General features: G+C 43.2%; 1 protein-coding gene across 6 annotated transcripts in view; it reads right to left on the bottom strand.

Moving 5' to 3' along the window:
- Nucleotides 1-3875: 3875 nt before the first annotated feature.
- GNAS (GNAS complex locus) overlaps nt 3876-24670 on the bottom strand; it is a 387899-nt gene continuing 367104 nt past the window's right edge. For all 6 annotated transcript variants that reach the window (XM_068263837.1, XM_068263836.1, XM_068263838.1 and 3 more), the window contains 7 exons: nt 13239-13293; nt 12661-12734; nt 11700-11758; nt 9274-9394; nt 7931-8061; nt 7276-7343; nt 3876-5542 (listed from right to left, as the gene is read on the bottom strand). In XM_068263837.1, coding sequence (XP_068119938.1) covers nt 5396-5542; nt 7276-7343; nt 7931-8061; nt 9274-9394; nt 11700-11758; nt 12661-12734; nt 13239-13293 — 655 coding nt within the window. In that variant the 3' untranslated portion in view covers nt 3876-5395. The remainder of the gene's footprint in view (nt 5543-7275; nt 7344-7930; nt 8062-9273; nt 9395-11699; nt 11759-12660; nt 12735-13238; nt 13294-24670) is intronic.

Below are 24670 nucleotides of genomic sequence, written 5' to 3'. Positions count from 1 at the left end.
TATACCATTGGCAGCTTCAATAGCATTATCTTTTTTGTGATAAGTGCACTGCTGTTGACCTCAGTCGGCAGAACTCGTCCTGTAAATTCTTGGAATGTTTTGCTGTCTCAACTAGCATAAAATACAGAAACTGAGAACTTTTGTTATTGTCTCACACTGCCCCCTAGTGACACGTGGCGATAACCATATCCTGTATACCAACAAATACATATAAATACTAATTAGTAGCAAGGAAATGTAACAAGAAAAAAAATATGCTAAAATAAAATTGGCCTGGAGCACTTGCAAGCCCCTAAATTGGCTGCTAAAGGGTTAACTATCAGTGAAAAAACGCTATGCCAGTTGAACCCAGAGCTCAACTATAGAGGCCTATACATGATATAGTAACCAGTTACCCCTTCATGTAAATGCAAGATGTAGTATTGGCTTAGTGATGCGGCACATTGTGGGAGTGGCCATGTTGGGGAGGGAAGTGACAGACGTCACTACAAACTCCTTATTAGGGGCGGTGTTAAGTAAATGCTTTCAATAAATGTTTTTTAATTTTTATTGAAAAATAAGACAAATTAATAAAAAAAAAAAAAAAGCCTGCAGCAGCAATAAGAGTCCACCAACAGAAAGCTCTGTTGGTGGGCAGACTCCTTTGGGTGGTAAGTTGTATGGCTTTGCAGCACACTGTTGAAGCTGCAGAGTGCTGAATTACAAAAAATAGCCTGTCACTTGGGGGGGGGGGGGGGGGGGGGAGGGGGGGGTGTAAGCCTGTGGTCCTTAAGTGGTTAAAGAGTAACTGATAAGCATTAAATCCAATATCAATTCTCTAGCATCCTTCGTAATTTAACAGCTGGAAATAAAAAGGCAATGCAAAAGTTCATAATCAATCTACCATTTCTATTTTATATCAATCCCCATGTCCCCTAGCCCTTAATTCATACATCTGCCGCAAAAGTTGCAGCGCATGCCAGGGGTTTGTTTCTCTTCCTCTGTTCCTCTCTGATTGGACACATCCATGGGGCTTCCCCCTCCTCCTCGCAGGCTCCCATAGGATGAAGCCGATCCGGATGTCATTTCCTCCCTTACTCCCACAGCATCCCCCCTTCCTCCCCACGCTATTATAAAGCAAAGTGTGGAGAAATAAAATACGCACACAGACTAACTTCACCCTTCGTGAAGAGGTAAAGGAGAAGGAAGGAAGCATATAAGGAGACGGTAAAAACCGTTCACTGGTATCGCACGATAAGTTACCATACACATAGAAAAGTATTAAAAAAAAAATACAAAAATTACAAAATTTGAAATGCAGCATCTCGAGGTAATGTCCCAATAGGAAAATCAGACAAAAAACCCAATCAAAACCAGAGAGGCACAGTCAATCAACATGTTGTAAGGGAATAATTCCTAGCCCATCTAGCAATTCCCCCTAATTCATGGGTCCAAAAAACAGGAAAGGTCAGTGTAATAATTCAGACCTTACGGACCCATAGCGTTAAGTCGATCTTGCAGACTAACGCTATAGGTCTGTTAGGGCTTAATGATTACACTGATTTGTCTGATTTTTCTATTGGGACATTACCTCGTGATGCTGCATTTCAAATTTTGTAATATTTAAAGAGTAACTGTCAGGCTGCAGAAGCTAATTTAAACCTCTATTCTCCTGTGTTAAACAGTTTAGAAGGAAGCTCAAAAGCCATTAGTGAAGATAAACATTTCAGTTACCTTTGATGTGTGCTTATCTTAACCTCTGTTATAGACCCATAAAGCCGCAAGCCGCAGCTAAACTGCAAAGCATTCTGGGGCCCTCCCCTCGGCTGCTAATGAGACGGTACAGGAGCTTCTAATCAGTCCAGCGCGCAAAGCACTGATAAATCTCGGGCAGACTACTCTGCAGGAGTCAGCTATTGTTCCTAGCCACATGGCTCATTAATATTCACTGCACACCGTGTTGTTCAAGAACGAGTGTATCTGTGATCAGAAGCAGGCAGGACATGACGACACATTTGGCTTCACAAACATGGAGCCTGCCATGAGCTGTCAGGAGCATCTATCTCTGCATATACTATATACAAATTCTGTGAAATCCAAACGTGGACAGTGAAATGCATATGTAATGTAAGTACAGCCAATCTTTAGCTACTGATATATGTGTTTATTTTCTCTGAGACCCTATACCTAACAGCTCCTCTTTAATACTTTTCTACTATGTGTATGGTAACTTATCGTGCGATACCAGTGGCCAGTTTTTGCAGTCTCCTTAATTCTTCCCTCCTCCTTTCCCTCTTCACGAAAGGGTACAACCCCCCCACTTGGTTTTATTCCTCACATTGCGTTAAAAAAAAAAATCGCTTTCAAAAATCTGTAATGGGCAGTCTTCCACAGTGAGCACCTGGGGCTTATTTTTCCAAGCCTCGCTTGGTCTCGTTTTCGCCCCTCTTTTCTTTACCCCACTGTACTGCTACACCTTTTTCATCTTTTTAAACTGGGGCCCAATGTGTTCGGCTGCTGTGTGCCTTTTGGATGCAAGAGGAAGTTAGACTTTCTTTTGCGTCCATATAAACGCGTTACGCGTACATATTGCATAACTATGCTATAGCCGCACCAATAGGTTTGCAGCCATTTTTACGAGTCATGCAGACTAATGTACACGTGCGCTACATCAATGCTTTTGACATCATAGACGTGCGCACACTACTTTGAGGAATAAGGGGCGCCGCCGCAAACTACGTCATGCCGCAGAGGGGAATTGTAAAGTACATAACCCGGAAGCAATAGCCCTTCCACGCACCGCCTCCGTAGTTGCACAGCTTTGTGCGAAACGGTCGTCAGGCTTTCTTTGTACCCTCCACCCACCGCTACATCATGTGCCTTTGATCTATATGGTACGTTACCTGCCTTCACTTAGGGATGCTTACTGCACACTTGATGCACAACTAAATCCAATAAAGAGTTTGTGCTTTTCAGCAGTGCCAGCTTTCCTCCTACTACATGTCAGTTTGCAAGACTTTATGCTAGAGCACGCTGTTGGCACCTGTTTGAGAGGACACGTTTGCAAACCAGTCATCAGTGCACAGCTCAGCGCTGTAGGTTTATACTTTAGTGCCAACCTGCTGCAGCCTATATTAGTGCTGCATAAAAAGAATGCTGCACTGAGACACTGGGGTCCATTTCTTCCCTGACATAAGCAAATCGGTACTTTAACCACTTTTCATCCAGACCTTGTTTCCCCCTTATGGACCAGAGCAATTTTGACACTTTAGCTATGCCCCTACTTAATAAGCAATAACTTTATCCCTACTTATGACACCTAAATTAAATGTACACCTTTTTTTCCAAGATAAACTAGACTATCATTGTATGGCAGTTTTCCCTTAATTGGTTTTCTATGCATTTTAATGGGAAAAAAATAAATAAATAAAAGTTACATGTTTTCAGTTTTACCAAATCCAGTTAAAAAACACTACTGTATATAAAAACAACAAATTTTGTTAGGCTACATCTACCATTTATCACAAAACTTTTGATTAGGTCACAATTTATGGTGAAGATAATGGATTCTGAATTAATGCTACAGTGTGTATTTTTCACTGAGTTTAGAAAATAAAAGTATTTTTAATAGTAAAAATGTATCTTATTGGCTTTCATCAATTAGTTCTGTAGCAGATGGTCCTGGACGTGCGCACAGGAGCAAGCCCAATCGTGCACAGCTGTGCTTCAGCTACATGACATATCTATGTCCTCGTGGCTTAGATGAAGTCACAGAGGACGTAGATATACTGTAGTGGTGGATAAAGTGGTTAAGGTACTTGCCGTGGATAATCTAATCTAAATAACTGCATAGCTAATAAAAAGATTATTATTCCCAAGGATAAAACCACTAGCACTTCTTTGTAGCAAAATTTTGTTTATGTAGAAACAAGCCAGGTTCTTGCATTTGGATAGAGATTTAAATGAATTCAAGCTAAAAGTTAAAAAGCACGATGAAGCCACAAGTGGGTCACATCAGGACGACCCACTTTTTAAGTGGTTAAATTTGCAACATTTGTACATTTTCCTTTTTTTTTTTTACTAAACATTTTTTTAATTTTTGTAAACCAGGAAGAAAAAAAAATAACTAGTACTACAGATCAATTTGCCCCATGTCCAAACGAGCGCAGGAGGGAAAGGGGGAGGGGCAAAAGGTGACATTACTGTACAGAGTAAAATTCTTTTTTTTTTGACATACTTACATCTTTAGCTCATTGTACAGGGCACAGCCAAAATCAAGGCACAAAGATCTTCTACAAGTTATTTTTTTTTTCAATAAAGTTGTACAAAATAATACATTTTACATTCTGTACAAAGAATAATCCAGCAGTAAAATAAAAACAAAAAACAAAAAAAATGTGAAGGGGAGGGGGGAGGGGTTTACAGAAGGAAAAGGAAGTGATCATGTTTGTGAGGACAGTTCTAACATTCTGTTCAGGATTGAAGATCACACAAAAGGTCATCCAAGAAGTAAGGGATGGGGTGAAAGAGTGGGGGGACACAAAAGAGGGAAAAAGGCTTGGTTACCTGTGACCAAATTAAAATGGCCAGGGCTTTCTCTCTCCAAAAATAAATACATTGATATGTCGAAATTCATACCCAAGTATTTATTATGCTAAAAATTAAAACAAAAAAAGAAAAAAAAAACAGACAAATAAAAAAAATAAATGGCACCCTTGTGAAAGGCAAAAATACCTCTTGTTGCCGCTCACCTCGAATGGTGGCAGCTCAGTGATACCAAGACAATTTTTTTTGTTTTTTTTTTTAAATCATTTTTCCCCCGTTCAAGAGTCAGACGTCCTCTCAGTTGGCGGTTGACAATGCAGTGAAGGGATACAAAGTTGATATAATGAGTGAAGAGTGGAAAAAAAAATAAAAAAAAATAGGCCCGGCTTTTTGAAAGGGGTGGAAAGTCTAGGTATAACCTCCAGCCTACTGTACAGTCCCTCTCTTCCAGCTGCAGGTCTATATATTAAAGTCCTCCACACGCACTGCATTAATGTTGGCATTTTGAAGGGGGTAGAGTGTAGGGGGGATGGGGCATTGGAGTTCATAGGTCAAGGGGAGATTTGGCGCCAGCCCGTGCTGTTTCAAGGGCACTGAGGGGGTGAAGGGCAAGCAAGCTAACAATTCCACAATTGTCCAGCAGCAAGAAAACAAGTAAAAATGGGTGCAAACTGGAAAGGGAGATTGCACTCAGTTTTTTAAATCCCTTGATGGGTGGATTGTTTCCCCACCCCCCCAGTATTTTTTTTGTAAAGTTTTTTTTAAATTTTTTTTAATGGGATTTTTGCAGTTTCATTTCTTATTTTTAATTGAATTAAGAGTCCAGAAAAAAGAAAAAAAAATAAAGAAAAAATATATATGAGAATCTCCATCACAACAGTTCGTATTGACGGAGGTGCATCCTTTGGATAATGTCCCGACAATCATTAAAAACCCTTCGAATATTTTCCGTGTCCACCGCACATGTGAAGTGAGGGTAACAGTAGTGCCTTCCGTCTCCACTTGCTGTACTGATTCTCTGGGGGGAGAAAAAAAAAGGGGTGGGTTCAGAAATAAAATAAATAGGCATAGAAACAAGCCACATACAGTATTTGATGTTTAAAGACCATATTTAGGTAAAAAAAAATTGTATAGTAACGTTAACATGAAGTTCTAGTATAAAGAGTTTGTAGAGGGCTTTGGAGTCAGTACAAAAATCATCCGACTCCAACTCAGACGACTCAGTTTGTGAAACCACTGACTCAGACTCCAGGTACCCAAAATTACTCCGGCTCCACAACCCATGCAGGGCTATGGAGTCAGTACAAAAATCATCAAACTCAGTATCGACAATGAGAAAGGTTTGCAGAGCAAACAGAAAATGTGCAACTGAACTGTACAAGTTTGTGATGAATGACAAAAGGGATACACCATGTAAACCTTATAACAGTTTTCCTGTTGTGGAGACCCAAAAAGGCCGATCTGTGAGCCCCAAATGTCTTCAAGCTGAAGTGTGGGGAGATGCAAGAGTTGGATTATATTGCAGTCTTTAATAGAAGAGATTGAAGCCTGGTACACACATCCAATTTTGACTGGCCAATCACTGGCCATTTTCTTCACCTCCGCATAGCACAAGATATGACCTGCACAATCTGCTCGTAGTATTCAATATCTGTTGGACCTCATACTACATGGAGGTGGTAAAATTGGCCAATCATATTAGCGATATCCTAATTTCGGAACGAACCTTAGCTATAATTAATGACACTACAGATGCCTTTACCAGAACCTGGCAGCCCTGGCTTTCTTGCTCCCACACGTTGGGTCTTCGCTCCTGTGCCCTTTCTTTCTGAGCACAACTCTGCAGCACCGCAGAAAGGCCTGTGTACTCCCCCAAACACAATTGTAAACCAAACGACTGTCTGTAACCAACCAACAATGTGTACCTGCATACCAATATCATTGCTTTGACCAAACTGTACTACCACTTTTCTATGCTGTTTATGTAATGTAATGCCCTATGTTAAGGGCTTTTTGAACTGCGATTTTGCAACCATCTAAATATTTTAATAAACACCTTTGAAACTAAAATTGGCCAATCAAAATTAGGTGTGTACCAGGCTTTAGTCCTCCATCCTGTCAACACTAAAAAGTCACCGTTGGAAACATAATATTCCATCCAGCGTGATGTAATAATTCTCCGTGCATGCGCACTGAATGCAGTTTGGAGCTGGGCCAAATGAGCAGGAAAAGCACCTGATTGGCCCAAGCAATCTGAATGATATCTGCTTGCGAGTCTGAACTACCTGCATCTCATTGGCCCTCTCTGCTACAAACCCAAGTATTCCTACAATGCTACACAGTGCATATGGGGATGCTGTGACATCACAACGCATACGCTGAGCACAGGCAGGACTGCTGTACCATACTGTATGACCATATTACCAAGCACAGTTCCTGCCTGGAGGCAGTGTAGGCGGCAGTGTAAATAAACTGCCCTCAGTGTGATAACAGCTGTCATGACATCGTAGCGCACTTTAGGACTATTACCCAGCACAGTTCCAACCTGAAGGCAGAGTAGGCGGCCGTGTAAATTGCCCTCAGTGTGATGCCAGCTGTCATGACGTCATAGGGCTATATGACCATATCACCCAGCACAGTTCCTGCCTGGAGGCTGAGCAGGTGGCCGTGTAGATAAACAGGGTCATTACAGCTGTCATGACAAGTTTCCCTTGAACCACCAGGAGACAGAGGAATGATAAAAAGACTTACAAGGAACTCATCTCTGATGAAGTACTTGGCCCTTGTGACTCGGGGGTCCTCTCCAGGCTCCGGAGTTGCTGCAGAAACGGGAGAGAGATATATATAACCTACGGACATGTGCAGGGACAGAGTTATTGTAATGTACCCCATTTTATATATACAGCAGTTTTCCTCATCAGATAACCCAGACTGAAGCATAGAGGCTCAATGAACTCTGGGTGCCTGGGAATAGCAGATACAGTATTATATTGGCATTTTACTGATTTAAAGTGGTGTTTTTATACTACAGCAAAACCTAACCCTTTCTCACACACAAACCCTCCCTCTATGATACCTAACCTTAACCACCCCAACACTGTACCCCTTAATCACCCCCTGGATAACCTTAACCACCTCCCCCTGGGCCCCTTAAGTGTAACCTCAACACTGGTCAATTGGTGCAGTACAAAAATCACTGCAGTCTGTTTTGAAACCCAGGATCCTTCATTTTTGCCACCTAGTAGATTTTATCACTACTAGAGTTCCAGCTTGTTTTGAGCACAGTGTGTGAAGGATTTTCATTACGGAAGCTCTTCTATATTTTACATGGCCTGATAACAGCCAAAATTCCTGCTTTTAGCCAACCTCAAGCATTCTTCTGTAACCGCGATAACACAAATCATACCATCGTCTGGGGTGGTGTAACGAGCGAACTCTGGAAAGTAGTCCTCGATTTTTGATTTTCCAGCCAAAACTTTCTCCGCAAGTAAATCTTGTTTATTCAAGAAGAGAATGACTGAAATGGTCCGTAGCCACCTAGGAAGAAAACAAGATTTCTAGAGCATGGATATATCACCAAGAAGTATTTTAGAGCTTTAGTCCACAGTGAACCCCAAATCCTGGAGCGCCCAAAAGCATGACTTTCAGCTTCACTTGGCTTAAGCTGCCTTAACTTCCTTCACTCAGGAATTAGGCAACAGGGTGCCAGTCAACTCCATAAAGTTGTCTATAGCGCCTGTGTTGAGCATTGAGCAGGTAAGTCAGCTTACCTGAAGTGCCTTCAGCTTGTCAGGAGATTAAGTTTTAGACGGACAAGACCTGTGAAAGTGGTTCCTGCACCTTGGTAATGATATTACCATCAGTGAACACAGCCGGCCCTTGGTCTGACTTGTCCAACAAAAGTGAAAGGTTTTCCTGCAAGCAGGCTGCTCCCCCCCAGGTGACAAAAATCTAAGATGGCAGCACCCATATGCAACAATTTTAAACAGAAATCCAAGATTAGAGTGATATAGAGGCTGCCATGTTTATTTCCTTGTAAGCATTGTCAGTTGCCTGGCAGCCCCATAGATCTTCTGGCATAAATAGTGTCCGAGTCAAAACCCTGGAACAAGCATTTGACTAATGCAGAAAATACTGAGTCAGCGTATCTGACCTGCTGCATGCTTGTTCAGGGTCTGTGGCTAAAAGTTTTAAAATGCAAAGGACCAGCAGGACTGACAGGTGACTGGTATTGTTCAAATTATATAAATATGGCAGCCTCCATATCCCTCTCACCTCTGGTTCCCTTTAAAGCTAAACGATTTTTCACAGCAGGTGTGCAGTGCAGGACAAAGACATTCAGCAAGTGGCGATTATGGCAACAATAAGGAACACTTCACTAGCTGAGAGTTTCTTGAAGTCCTTCTGACCTGCTGAGCATGCATAGTCAACCATCTAACTTTCCATACGTGTAGACCGGACCAAATGTCTCAATAGACGAGCCCCAGACAGGGCCCCTTCAATAGACAGGGCCCCTTTAATAGACAGGCCCTAGAGTAAAGCGAGGACAAACAAGATCGCCCTCTCATAGTAACACCTCTGGATCTAGTACATTCCTTCCGTAGAATGTGGGAGGGGTGCTGAGGATTTGAACTCAGATCTGCGTTGCCAGCAGGAGCCACAATGTTATTGTAGCGAGGATGATGCAACCGAAACAACGCCGCTCAGGATGATAAACGCTACAGAAGGAGGTACATGGTGAGCCCTTACCTATTGTTCCAGATGCTTTTGAAGAGATTTAGTGCTTCCTGCAGTCTGTTGGTCTGATTGTCCTCTCGGATCACCATATTATAGCTGCTGCTGGCTACCACAAATATAATGGCCGTCACATCTGAAAACAAAAAACAAACCACATGACTGCAAGAGCCTTTTTCATACATCGTGCATGATTCCATGCCACGTATCAATATGTCATCAAGTGTATGTAGTGCAGGTGTCCATGCCACGTATCAATATTATGTCATAAAGTGTATGTAGTGCACGAGTCCATGCCACGTATCAATAAGAGGTATGATGTCATCAAGTGTATGTAGTGCATGAATCCATGCCCCGTATCAATAAGAGGTATGAGGTCATCAAGTGTATGTAGTGCACGATTCCATGCCACGTATCAATAAGAGGTATGATGTCATCAAGTGTATGTAGTGCATGAATCCATGCCCCGTATCAATAAGAGGTATGAGGTCATCAAGTGTATGTAGTGCACGATTCCATGCCACGTATCAATAAGAGGTATGATGTCATCAAGTGTATAGTCCATACTAATGTGTGCACTATATAGCAATATTATACGCAGTAAATATATATGAGCAATGCATGGAAAATTAATTCACACAAACCTATCAAATTATAAACTATGAAGAGTGAACTATGTGCTATGTAGCGATATTGTGCGCAGAATGAACTTATAATCATATTATGGAATATATATATGGACTACAGAGGGACCTATGCTGGAGGTGATTTACATACACCGAGGGATGAAATGTGATTCATGCATGTAAGTATAAGCAGGCTAGGATTTACACACAAGATGTAGTATATATTTGCACTGTTTTCACATTGACCGAAGAGGGATATAACCAGTGCAACGCGTTGTCATTTGTGTGGGAAATAAAAAAAAATTCCAGTAAACATGGATTTCTTTCATGAGGAGTGTAATACCTGCACTACCTTTCCTTTGTATTCGTATCTGTTTACAAACTATCTCAGGCACCTCTGACGTTTTTATAGGCTTGGCTAACGGTACCAGTAAAAAAAATAAAAAAAACCCTCAATTTTAGGTTATTTAACTTTAGCAGCCAATTCATTTATAGGCTTGCAAGAGCACCAGGCCATTTTATTTTAGCACTTTTTCCCCTTATGTGCTACATGACCTTGCTACTTAATCAGTACTTCTGTAATGTCTATTTACAGCCACTTGTCACTAGGGGGCAGTGTGAGAACAGAAAACTTTTGCTTTCAATTTCTATATCCTCTGCTAGCAGAGAGACCTCAAAGCAGTCCAAGAATTTACAGCACGAGTTATGCACACTGAAGTGGGAAGAATATGGATGCTGCCATATTTATTACCCTTTAAACAATGCCAGTTGCCTGGCAGCCCTGCTGCTCTATTTGGCTGCAGTATTGTCTGAATAACACCAGAAACAAGCATACAGTTAATCTTGTCAGATCTGACAATGTAAGAAACTCCTTATCTGCTGCATGCTTGTTCAGGGTATATGGCTATAAGTATTAGAGGTAGAGGATTAGGAGGATAGCTAGGCAACTGGTATTGGTTAAAAGAAAAAAAAATATGGCAGCCTCCATATCCCTCTCACTTCAGTTGCCCTTTAAGGCCCCTTTCACACTTCTCTGTCTGATGCGTAGTAAAAACGATGCATCCCGTCACAGAAGCAGTAACAGGCCTGCAGGGCTATCATATTGAATGCAGTGCGGTGGGTCCTGACGTGCCACTTCTAAGCTGTATACAATCTGCGCTATTTCTGCATCTCACTGACCAGGTCTCGTGTTTTAGGTAGTTTTGAAGGGTTAGCATTCCTGTATAAAGCACAGGGGGTTAAATATTGAAGAAACAGGCAAAGGATACCGCTCCACTGTACCATGGCCAACAGTGCAGGAACACAGGCAGCCGGGCCCAGGTAGTCAGGATGAGAAAGGAATGAAGGTCTGCACCAATGTCTCCAAAATCGATATATTTATTGAGGACGTATCCAGACACACAGAAAACACTTGACTAACATGTTTCGGACACCAAGTCCTTAATCATAAACATTGATGTCCCTAATCTCAGTATCATAGAGGCAAACGGACTGTCCCTCAACATCCAATACCTCACTAGAAACGTATATACATACCGCACCCAAAAGCACCAAAGAAACTAAAGAAAAAACTCCATCTACACAATATACAGCAATACAGTACAATCCTTTTTTTTTCTAGTAAACTCCAAGGGGACAGGAAAAGTAATTTACTAGATCAGAATTGGTCATACGTTGTATATTTATACAGATGCAGTTGCTGGGACCTGAGGACCGAGTTCACTATATGCAGAGGTTTACTATATCAATTGACTATAATGAGATTGTGATGTAATGTAAAGAAAGCACATTATCACACACGGTGATATAACTTACCGTTAAAGCATTGGATCCATTTTCTGCGCTCATCACGTTGCCCGCCAACATCAAACATGCTGCAAGAAAAAAAGTTTATATGAGTGAGAAAGAACTCCAGAGACAAATCACACTAGATTACCTCACTTGCCCCTAAACAGCAAGGCTATCATTTCTTATTGCAACCAGCACCATTACCCGAAGTCTACATTAGATTTCTGAGGAGATCATCATTACATGCGCTGTGAAGAAGTAGTGCAGGCTGCATCTTATTTCAATGCTATACAAAATCGCAGAGGACTTGAAAATGCAGCAGCCCATAGGAAGGCATTACTTGAAATTGCGGCAAAACGCCTGTGGCCCTGGAACAACACTGTGTGGAGGGAGTGACCCCTGCCTGAGGCCCTGGAACAACACTGTGGAGGGAGTGACTCCTGCCTGAGGCACTGGAACACTGTGTGGAGGGAGTGACCCCTGCCTGAGGCCCTGGAACAACAATGTGTGGAGGAAGTGACCCCTGCCTGAGGCCCTGGAACAACACTGTGGAGGGAGTGACCCCTGCCTGAGCCTCTCCCTATGCTGACCATATCTTTGTAGTTTGGCACTGTTATTTGGCCTGAGGAAGCGGGCTCAGACCCGTGAAACGCGTTGCCTGTGCTACTAATAAAATCTCTTGTTTTCATCAAGGATTTTTGGTTCTTTGAGGTAAGCCACCTCAAAATATTTTGTCGATTTTATACTGATTTTAAGTGCTTTTATAAACCACCAGGGCGCCTCTTTCAACCAATTGATCACTCTGGAGGGAGTGACACCTGCCTGAGGCCCTGGATCATCACTCTGTGGAGGGAGCGACCACTGCCTGAGGCTAGCGGTTTGCAGTGAATGTGTCACCTGAGGTCTCTGGAACTACGGGCACTTCCTGACCGCGAATAATGAATTCTGCTCGTACAAAAGGACTTCTTACCGCACAAATATTACTTACTGAAAATTCACTTTATCGACCTGAAACTTGGTTTCGAATATTCCTGATGTCAGCACTCTGCACCGTAGCAAGTCCTGGAAGCAAAAAGACACGTGTGAGATACATGGGGGTGGGGGGGTTCAAATTCACAAGACTCCAGTACTCATGCAATGTAATAGCATGCTTTAAGCTCATGCCACCCCCTATAATGCATCTAAACACACCACACTCCCTGCACAGCAATACACCATAGCGCTAGAAAACATGCTTGTTCAGAAAATGAAAAACCTCTTTTTTTTCCTGCCTCAGCCATGTGATAATGTCCACGGGAAGCTACTGACTGATGAATGCTGAGGGAGAACCTCAGCTACTGAAACCCATCACCCCTCTGGAGGCAGAGTACACCTCCTCTTCACCCCCCACCCAGGTGTCGGTCACTATGAGGTAGTTCTGGTGGGTCCTAGCTTCCACAGGTTAATGGGTGGAGCCCTGAAGAGCCCCACGCCACTCACAACTAGACAGTAAACACCCCCCCCCCCCAGGTATACTGAATAAGAGTGGGCTCCTGTAACTGAGCTGTACATGCGAGGGACACTCACCTGGTCAGTGGGGGTGTAATCGTTCTGCTGCACAATGTCAATTTTATCTAGAAAACTGAAAAGACAAGACAATTAGTAAGCTCAGCATGTGCAGCCATTACACAAGTCTTTATATACTGCAAATACTTGAAAACACAGCTTATCGTGGGGCGAGAGAAAAAACAGAACTAAACTCAAACAAGGACAATTCAAAGTGCAATCAGGACAGGAGTATAAACAGTAAGCATAATCAGGTAGGGCTATAGAGTCGGAGTTGAGGAGTCAGAACGGTTTCGGGAACCTGGAGTGGGTGGCTTCATAAACTGAGGAGTCGGACGATTTTTGTACCAAATCCACAGCTCTGGTAAGTATTAGACTAAGGTGTCAGTCATTTTGGGTACCTGGAGTTGGAGGTCTCAAACTGATTTTTGGACCAACTCTACAGCCGTGTAATCAGAGGGCAGAATAAGGGGTTAATTGAAGTACAGGTTGAACGCAGCCTTGTCGGGAAATCACCTGATGGGCGTATTATATGCCCATATGCTCATGTGGCTCTGAAAGCAGAGGAGACACCACAAGCCAGGCTACATTTCCCAACACTACTGTATAAAGGTTATGGCAAATGGTGATGATACGGCCGTGACAAGGACATGATGACACGTGAGGCAGCAATACATAAGCACACATTGACCTCAGATCTCACGCAGAGTAATGATGACCTATTGCCCTCACATGCCATAAAAAGTAATAATGACCTACTGACATCTATTTATATAGTGCCAGCATCTTTCATTGCGCTGTGCAGCAGAATACAAGGTATAGCTTTACAATATAAATACAACAGTTAAAGTGAAACTGAAGTGAGAAATAAACTTATGAAATAATGATTTGTATGTGTAGTACAGCTAAGAAATACAACAGTAGTAGCAAAGAAAAAGAAAAAGCTTATATTTATTTTCAGTTATATAGCTTTTTTTATAGCATTGCATCATTCTGTCCTATTTACAAACCACACACTATTTTAAACTATAAAACAGAACCGAGCCAATTACCCTTTGAACTTTCCTGCAGTAAAATCGAAAGAAACCAAGAAACAGTGAGAGACATGTTGAGATAAGTGTTTCAGCAAAATGGACTGTACGTCACCCAAATTGGGTAGAAGAGCTCAGAGAAGATCTTTTGCATTGACGACAACTGAAGTTTCTTAAAGAGAATCTGTATTGTTAAAATCACACAAAAGTAAACATACCAGTGCGTTAGGGGACATCTATTACCCTCTGTCACAATTTCGCCGCTCCCCGCCGCATTAAAAGTGGTTAAAAACAGTTTTAGAAAGTTTGTTTATAAACAAACAAAATGGCCACCAAAACAGGAAGTAGGTTGATGTACAGTATGTCCACACATAGAAAATACATCCATACACAAGCAGGCTGTATACACCCTTCCTTTTGTATCTCAAGAGATCATTTGTGTGTTTCTTCCCCCCTGCAGTTCTCATGCACTGAAGTTTCAGGCTGCTCTTTTCTTCCTGCAAACAGCTTTGCCCTTGTCTGTAATTCTTCAGTATGTGAAAGCCCAGCCAGCTCAGAGGACGATTTATCCAGCTTGTAAAAGATAAGAGAGAAGCTGCTCTAATTTAAATAACACACAGGCAGTGTGCAGAGAGGGGCCTGGAAGGGGGAGTTCATAGCAGAACCACAACACTGAAGAACTTGGCAGCCTTCCAGACACAGGCTGACAAGTCTGACAAGAGAGAGATAAGTTGATTTATTACAGAGATGGTGATAGTAGAAAGTGCTGCAGTAAGCCAGAACACATTAGAATAGCTTTTGGAACTTGTAGGATGGAAGAAAACCGGATGAAATTTTTGTTACGGAGTCTCTTTAAAGCAGACCTGAACACAGAACTTCCTCTGCTCTAAAAGGCAAGCAACGGCATAATAGCCTTAACCTCCTTAGCGGTTATCCCCAGTTCAGCTCGGGATGGGAAAAACATGCTAGGAGCAGTTATCCCCAGCTGAACTCGTGATAGCGGCCAGGAGATCTGTGCAGAGAACTAATGCGCAGCGGGCATTCTGACTCACCTCCGGGGGATCCCGACGTCTGCTGCCATTCTTCTTCCTCTCCTTCGAGGCTCTGCTTCCCCCTGGTGAGATCACTGACTGCTGTCATGAGGACAGGCGGCAATCTCACCATAGGGTTTCAGCACCACCCGGAGGACTTAGGGGAAACTGCAGCGCTTGAGCCCAGGGAGGTGAGCGATTGCTGGGGCTGCTGAAGATCTCCAGTGGTATTTTTCCCCGCTTTCAGGGTCTGAAAGCATGCTAAAAAAATTGACCCTAAAATCCAGAAAGAATAACACCCCCTCCCCCCCCCTCCGGGGGGGGGGGGGGGGGGTTTAAAGAAAAAAACATTTCTTTATTACAGCTGATACATAGCCTGCAATCAATCTGCAGTTTGTGTACTTCCTGCTTTCATAGAAGCAGACCTATTGTTTACCAATTACCTCTCTGCCAAGGCAGTCAGCTGACAGGAGAGATATCAAATTACAACTGGTGCTTAGCCACGGATGATGGGGAATTAGACAGGCTGAACTGTCAAACAAAGAAATGCACCCTGTATGTATTTTATCTTCTGTCCTGTGCAAGGTCCCCTTAACGCTTCCAGTATTAGAAAATAAGACTTCTTTGCTTCTAATGTTCTTAGCTGTACTACACATACAATCATATCATAAGCTTATTTTTGCTCCAGGTTTGCTTAAATACAAGACAATAGTGAAGTACCATTACTCATACAGAGTAATGATGACCTATTGAACCCAATGCCATAAAAAATAATAATGACCTATTGACAGCTATTATTGATTTATACAACATCCGCATTTCGCAAGGTGCTGTATAGCAGAATACAAGGAATCATTTTACAATATAAATACAACAGTTAGCAATACAAGACAATGGTGGAGTACCATTACTCATACAAAGTAATGATGACCTATTGACCTCAGAACTTATATAGAGTAATAATGCCCTGTTGACATTCCATACAGAGTAATGATGACCTACTGACTCCAGCTCTCATACAGAGTAATAAAATGACTTGTTGACATCAGATCTTATACAGTGTAATGACCTATTGACCTCAGTTTCCCTGCTGTCAGTAAGGTCTGTGGCAGCCACCGCCAGTTTCATTCCCTCCAGGTAGAATTATGCTGTAGCCTGTCTTCCCCACCACCACAGCAGAGACTGGGACTTACTAGCCTTGGATTATTAATTATAGTGAAAAAAAGAAAGCCTAGGCAAACTACAAGGAGGATTGCTGCTTTGTACCTAAAACATTGTAAGGTACACACTTATTCCTTAAAGAGCGTCTAGAATCTGTAATGAAAAAAAAAAAAAAAAGTGCACCTGTGGGTTATTTACCTCAGGAGAGAGAAGCCTCTGGTTCTTAATGACGCTTTCCCCATCCTCCTGTGCAGTACGGGTCCAGCGATGGGACCACTGGACAGCAGCAGAGTGCTATACTTACCTTTCCGATCCAGCACAGGTGCAATACCGTCCTCCGTGCATACATATGACTTGGCCGCTGGGTGACTTGGGTGCAGGATACAGCTGGTATATGGCTTATCCTGCTGCTGCATGCTGCACAAGTTCCCGGCGGCGTTAATTACCATTCCCCCTCCAGGTCCACATGGATAGTGGGGGAATGATGTAATTTGGCTTCCAGCTATTGCTGGAAGCCGAATTAGTGTTTTAAAAGCAACTTCAGCTCAGTCTTCTGACCGCGCCAAAGTTACTGACTGCGCACTGCTATAGTCCTAATTCCTATTGTGGTGCTGGCTCCACCCAAATCTCCTGCACTGTAATTACAGCACTCGTCCTCCAGGAAAAGCCAAACCATCAGTCCAAGCACTACAAAACGCATGTGCTGAGCCATCTGCACAGGGATAAGGAGGGCACAGGCATTATTTACAGGACTTTACAGTCATTTCCTCATCACAATGACCACAGTAGTGGGTCACACCTACACTAGAGATCACGGAGCAGTGCTGCTGTCCGAATTTGGGATCCTGCATTTGGAAACCCAAATTATGCCGCCAAACAGATTCAAACCGCTTTTCTTATCAATGTAGGGTTTTACATTTCATAGACTAGTAACCACAGTGAGTCCAGAAGTCCTCTGTAAAACTACCTGAAACCCATTGTATACACAGAAAATCTCACCAGTCATTAAAGGGAACCTCAAGCAAGGGGTAGACTGAGGCTGCCGTATTTATTTCCTTTTCAAAAATATAATTTGTGTATCATAAGTGTATAACTACTCACTACATTTTTCTCTCAGGTTTTTCTAACCAACCAATTTTACTGGCATGTACAATCTTATCCTGAAATTGCTGCAATCTTCAAAAATACGTGTGTGGTACCTCGAAAATTCTGATTGAAACTTCGAATTGGAAAATTGGATCGGAATGCTCAAAAAATAAAAATTGTATGGTGTGTGGCCACCTTAACCACTTGACACCTGAGGCATTTTTCCTCTTGTGGACCAGAGCAATTTTCACCTGTCAGCGCTCCTCCCTTTCTTTTACCAATAACTTAATCCCTACTAATCACAGCGTAATGATCTATATCTTGTTTTTCTTGCCACCAATTAGGCTTTCTTTGGGAGGTACAGTATGCCAAGAATTATTTTATCCTAAATGCATTTTAACATGAATAATAAGAAAAAATAAATTATAAAATGCATTATTTTTCAGTTTTTGACCATTATAGTGTTGAAATAAAAAACATTCTACTGTGGATAAAAGCCACACATTTTATGTGCCCTTTTGTCCCGGTTATTGCAACGTTCAAAAAATTTCCCTAGTACAATGTATGGTGCCAATATTTCATTTGGAAATGAAGGTGCATTTTTTCAGTTTTGCGTCCATCACTAATTACAAGCCCATAAATTAAAAATTAATAGTAATATACTGCCTTGACATAAATTTTTAAAAAGTTCAGTCCCTAAGGTAACTACTTATATTTTTTTTTAATGTAATTTCCCCCCCCCCCCCTTTTATAAATAATAAAAAAAAAAAGTTTGGTTATTATGGGAGGGTGTGGGAGGGAAATAGTTAATTATATCAATCTGTGGGGATTTTTATTAAATAAAAGGCAATTTTGGTGCAATATACTATTTGGCCACAAGATGTCCTCAGTCGTCATTTCCGATTCACGTACGCAAGCACGTGAATCGGAAGTAATCCGTGGCTGTGTAACACAGGAAGATACAATGCATGCCGGCGTCTCGTAGACGCTGGTATTCATTGATGCGGGGACTTAGATTTATGAATGGGACCTGCGGTCCCATTAATTAACTTTCCCTCTAAGCGGCGGTAACGGAGGTGCGCGCACGCGCAAACGGGAGCGAGCGGCGGCTGCATGCCGCTGCAGACTTGTTTTCACGGCCCTGCTGCATCCTGTCTTTTTTAAAGGTCCGTGAATATACTGCACGGCATGCAGCAAGTAGTTAAAGGTGGCCATACATGGTACAATTTTCTCATCTTATCTTACCAATTCTATGTAGTATAAGGGAACTGCCTGAATTAACCTTTCTGTAGATTTACTTAATTTACCTTTATACTACATAGAAATGGTAAGATTGTATGAAAAAATTGTACTATGTATGGCCAACATTACACTAGAGTGGTAAGCAAGTTTCAGAGGGAGAACAACTCCGAAATTAGATATAGTAGAGAAAATGTTACGATATAAGTTATCAATGCACGAGGCAGCCATAACCATTATAGAACTATACTAGGTCATTCTCCACCAGATCATAATCTACAAATACAACCTCTGGCCTATTGAGTGCATGAACATTATCCCTTTAGCAGTTTCCTCAAATATCACCAACTGTCTCCTAACACTAGAAGCCTCCATATCAGTGATTACAGGTGAACTATTTGCTTGTGGATTCGCTTGTGGATACAAATACATTATACTAATTCACCTTACAATAACACACAAAAGACTTGACTTTAGGGTTATAAGTTCGGGCTGCTTCACACTGATGCTTTCCCGGTGTTTAACACAATGTTTTGGACGTGACATTTTTCGGGATCTACCACTGTCCCATTCAAGTGAATAGGAGCGTTTGGCACAAGCTTTTGCAAACTTTCATGAAAGCCTGGCGGTAGATCCTGGCGTCTCGAAAGCAACATACAGGTTTCAGTGGTGGTAAATGCTGGGAAACCAGTGTAAGGACCCGAACCGCTAGCCTTGTAAAGCTTCCCAAAAGCCAGTGACCAAACATCACAGACGTCCGTCTGAATAGCACTTAATTTGATCTTTAAAATATGTTCCTTCTCTCTTTTTAGGTTTGTTTTGTTGTGGTTACATTGCCCCACAGCATTTAAGGATACCCGAGGTGACATGAGACAGACGTATGTACAGTGCCTAGCACACAAATATCAGGTATGTAAGTGGCAATTCCTGTCTTGGGTCAAGACTGAGTCAGACTACAGTGTGACCCTCACTGATGAGAAATTACAACTATAAAACACTTTTCTAGCAGAAAATGGCTTCTGAGACCAGGAAATATAAAAAGGGTCAATAGTTCATAGATTTTAGCTCCGGCATACTTCAAAGAATGCGCCATTGAGCAAAAAAAACAAAACTTAAGAAGATTTAAATATAAAATAAAAATGAGTGTCATTTGTAGGATAGATACAATTGTTTATTTCATTCGTTTATTTTCACCTTGGGTGTCTTAAACTGTAGCATTTTACCACTGCTTTGTACAAAGAACTAATCAATCCACAGAAAAAAAAAACCAAAAACCGGTGTCGTGTGATCACCCTTGAGGAATAATTGCACCTTTCCAATAATGCCTCCAACTGCAACATGCATAGCTCGCCACCTTTTCTTTTGGTCAAGACTACTCCTCCTCTGATTCACGGACGGCAGATAGTGTTGGGGCTGCCGGAAAGCCGCGTCGTCTGCTTTCCGTCCCCGTAAGGGGACATGAAGCCGCGGCAGCTAGGCGACCCTGGACAGCGCATGTGGCTTCTAGGGCCGGCCAAAATGGCGCGTTAAATCTGGCTCGGAACACCGGGTTGGCGCAATCGACAGTGGTCACGCAATGCTAAACGCTCCCATTCACTTGAATGGGAGCGTTTAGCCGACAAGTCTCGAACGATTGGTGGTAAACGCTGCCTAGCGTCCCTGTGAACCAGCCCTTCTAACCAAGCAATGCAGGCAGAAGGCTATTGCCCCTGCATAGGTGTACTTCATTTCCAATTATATCTAAATCCTCACCGATGAGAAATACCAACCCCCCCATACTAAATTTCAATACTAAGATTTCACCCCAGGGATGATCAACACTACAAATAGCAAGTCATTGTCAGACTCTTCATTACACGTTTATATCATTTAGGAAGTCCTGTCAAAACGTCCCCAGCATCTCTGAGTTTTCTTACGGTTAATTGTTCTAATAGCAATGCTATTTATGTTTGTCATTTTATAAATCAATATCAAAATTTTTTGAAAAAATAAATATGGTGTCCTTTAAAGCACATCTTAACCACTTCCAGACCGCCTAACGCACAGAGGCGGCCGGGAAGTGGAGCCCTGAAGGACCGGCTCACCCACAGAGGCGGCGGTCCTTCTAAGGGCATGGGCGGAGCGATCGCGTCATCCGTGACGCGATCCTCCGCCGGCGCCTGTCACCGCTCGCCCGCCGCAACATCCCGCCGGCTATACGGAAGCGCCGGCGGGATGTTAACCCCGCGATCGCCGCATACAAAGTGTATAATACACTTTGTAATGTTTACAAAGTGTATTATACAGGCTGCCTCCTGCCCTGGTGGTCCCAGTGTCCGAGGGACCACCAGGGCAGGCTGCAGCCACCCTAGTCTGCACCCAAGCACACGGATTTCTCCCCCCCCTGCCCCAGATTGCCCACAGCACCCATCAGACCCCCCCCTGCCCACCCCCCAGACCCCTGTTTGCACCCAATCACCCCCCCTAATCACCCATCAATCACTCCCTGTCACTATCTGTCAACGCTATTTTTTTTTATCCCCCCCTGCTCCCTGCCCCCTCCTGATCACCCCCCACCCCTCAGATTCTCCCCAGACCCCCCCCCTTGTTTACTGTATGCATCTATCCCCCTGATCACCCGTCAATCACCCCCTGTCACTGCCACCCGTCAATCAGCCCCTAACCTGCCCCTATACACCAATAGATCGCCCACAGATCCGACATCAGATCACCTCCCAAATCCATTGTTTACATCTATTCTCTCCTCTAAACACCCACTAATTACCCATCAATCACCCCCTATCACCACCTGTCACTTTTACCTATCAGATCAGACCCTAATCTGCCCCTTGCGGGCACCCAATCACCCGCCCACACGCTCAGATTGCCCTCTGACCCCCCCTTATCAATTCACCAGTGCATTAATTACATCTGTTCTTCCCTGTAATAACCCACTGATCACCTGTCAATCACCTGCCAATCACCTATCACCCATCAATCACCCCCTGTCACTGCCACCCATCAATCAGCCCCTAACCTGCCCCTTGCGGGCAATCTGATCACCCACCCACACCATTAGATCGCCCGCAAACCCGCCGTCAGATTACCTCCCAAATGTATCGTTTACATCTGTTATCTTCTATAAACACCCACTAATTACCCATCAATCACCCATCAATCACCCCCTATCACCACCTGTCACTGTTACCTATCAGATCAGACCCTAATCTGCCCCTTGCGGGAACCCAATCACCCGCCCACACGCTCAGATTGCCCTCAGACCCCCCCTCCCTCCCTTATCAATTCGCCAGTGCATTAATTACATCTGTCCTTCCCTGTAATAACCCACTGATCACCTGTCAATCACCTGCCAATCACCCATCAATCACCCCCTGTCACTGCCACCCAACAATCAGCCCCTAACCTGCCCCTTGCGGGCAATCTGATCACCCACCCACACCAATAGATCGCCCGCAGATCCGACATCAGATCACCACCCAAGCGCAGCGTTTACATCTATTCTCTACCCTAAACACCCACTAATTACCCATCAATCACCCCCTATCACCACCTGTCACTGTTACCCATCAGATCAGACCCTAATCTGCCCCTTGCGGGCACCCAATCACCCGCCTACACGCTCAGATTGCCCTCAGACCCCCCCTTATCAATTCGCCAGTGCAATATTTACATCTGTCCTTCCCTGTAATAACCCACTGATCACCTGTCAATCACCTGCCAATCACCTATCACCCATCAATCACCCCCTGTCACTGCCAACCATCAATCACCCCCTGTCACTGCCACCCATCAATCACCCGCTGTCACTGCCACCCATCAATCACCCGCTGTCACTGCCACCCATCAATCAGCCCCTAACCTGCCCCTTGCGGGCAAACTGATCACCCACCCACACCAATAGATCGCCCGCAGATCCGACATCAGATCACCACCCAAGCGCAGTGTTTCCATCTATTCTCTACCCTAAACACCCACTAATTACCCATCAATCACCCCGTCACTGCTACCTATCAGATTAGACCCCTATCTGCCCCTAGGGCACTCAATCACCCGCCCACACCCTCAGAATGCCCTCAGACCCCAGCCCTGATCACCTCGCCAGTGCATTGCTTGCATCTATTCCCCCCTCTAATCACACCTTGAGACACCCATCAATCACCTCCTGTCACCCCCTAGCACACCTACCCATCAGATCAGGCCCCAATTTGCCCCGTGTGGGCTCCTGATCACTCGGCCAAACCCTCAGATCCCCCTCAGACCCCCTTCCGATCACCTCCCCAGTGCATTGATTGCATCTATTTTCCCCTCTAACCACCCCCTGAGACACCCATCAATCACCTCCTGTCACCCCCCCTAGCACTCCTATCCATCAGATCAGGCCGAATACAACCTGTCATCTAAAAGGCCACCCTGCTTATGACCGGTTCCACAAAATTCGCCCCCTCATAGACCACCTGTCATCAAAATTTGCAGATGCTTATACCCCTGAACAGTCATTTTGAGACATTTGGTTTCCAGACTACTCACGGTTTTGGGCCTGTAAAATGCCAGGGCGGTATAGGAACCCCACAAGTGACCCCATTTTAGAAAAAAAGACACCCCAAGGTATTCTTTTAGGTGTATGACGAGTTCATAGAAGATTTTATTTTTTGTCAAAAGTTAGCGGAAATTAATTTTTATTGTTTTTTTTTTTCACAAAGTGTCATTTTTCACTAACTTGTGACAAAAAATAAAATCTATGAACTCGCCATACACCTAACGGAATACCTTGGGGTGTCTTTCTAAAATGGGGTCACTTGTGGGGTTCCTATACTGCCCTGGAATTTTAGGGGCCCTAAACCGCGAGGAGTAGTCTAGAAAACAAATGCTTCAAAATGATCTGTGAATAGGACGTTGGGCCCCTTAGCGCCTAGGTTCTCAACGTGTGGTACGCGTACCCCAGGGGGTACTTCTGATGGTTCCAGGGGGTACTCTGGCTTGATGTACTTGACCAAGAATAACAAATTTAGAGTTTTAGAAAATGACAAATCTTATTTTAAAAAACCCAAATTAGTGTTTTAATTAAAAGCAATAGTAAATGCTTGGAAATTGTTCAGAACCAATTATCATATACTACAATTAAGTATATATTGATCAAGGGGTACTTGTGATAATGTTTACTATGCTAGGGGGTACTTGGTGAGTATGGGGTTTTAAAAGGGGTACATACCAATAAAATGTTGAGAAACACTGCTTAGCGCACCTAGGCTGCAAAAAAGTGTCACACATGTGGTACCGCCGTTCTCAGGAAAAGTAGTATAATGTGTTTTGGGGTGTATTTTTACACATACCCATGCTGGGTGGGAGAAATTTCTATGTAAATGGACAATTGTGTGTAAAACAAAATCAAACAATTGTCATGTACAGAGATATTTCTCCCACTTAGCATGGGTATGTGTAAAAATACACCCCAAAACGCATTATACTACTTCTCCTGAGTACGGCGGTACCACATGTGTGGCACTTTTTTACACCCTAAGTACGCTAAGGGGCCCAAAGTCCAATGAGTACCTTTAGGATTTCACAGGTCATTTTGCGACATTTGGTTTCAAGACTACTCCTCACAGTTTAGGGCCCCTAAAATGCCAGGGCAATATAGGAACCCCACAAATGACCCCATTCTAGAAAGAAGACACCCAAAGGTATTCCGTACGGAGTATGGTGAGTTCATAGAAGATTTTATTTTTTGTCACAAGTTAGCGGAAAATGACACTTTGTGAAAAAAAACTATTAAAATCAATTTCCGCTAACTTGTGACAAAAAAATTAAAACTTCTATGAACTCACCATACTCCTAACGAAATACCTTGGGGTGTCTTCTTTCTAAAATGGGGTCATTAGTGGGGTTCCTATACTGCCCTGGCATT

The sequence above is a fragment of the Hyperolius riggenbachi genome, chromosome 12 (assembly GCF_040937935.1).
Source record: "Hyperolius riggenbachi isolate aHypRig1 chromosome 12, aHypRig1.pri, whole genome shotgun sequence".
In the NCBI taxonomy this organism is placed as follows: Eukaryota; Metazoa; Chordata; class Amphibia; order Anura; family Hyperoliidae; genus Hyperolius; species Hyperolius riggenbachi.
This window is presented reverse-complemented; position numbering and strand designations above follow the sequence as displayed.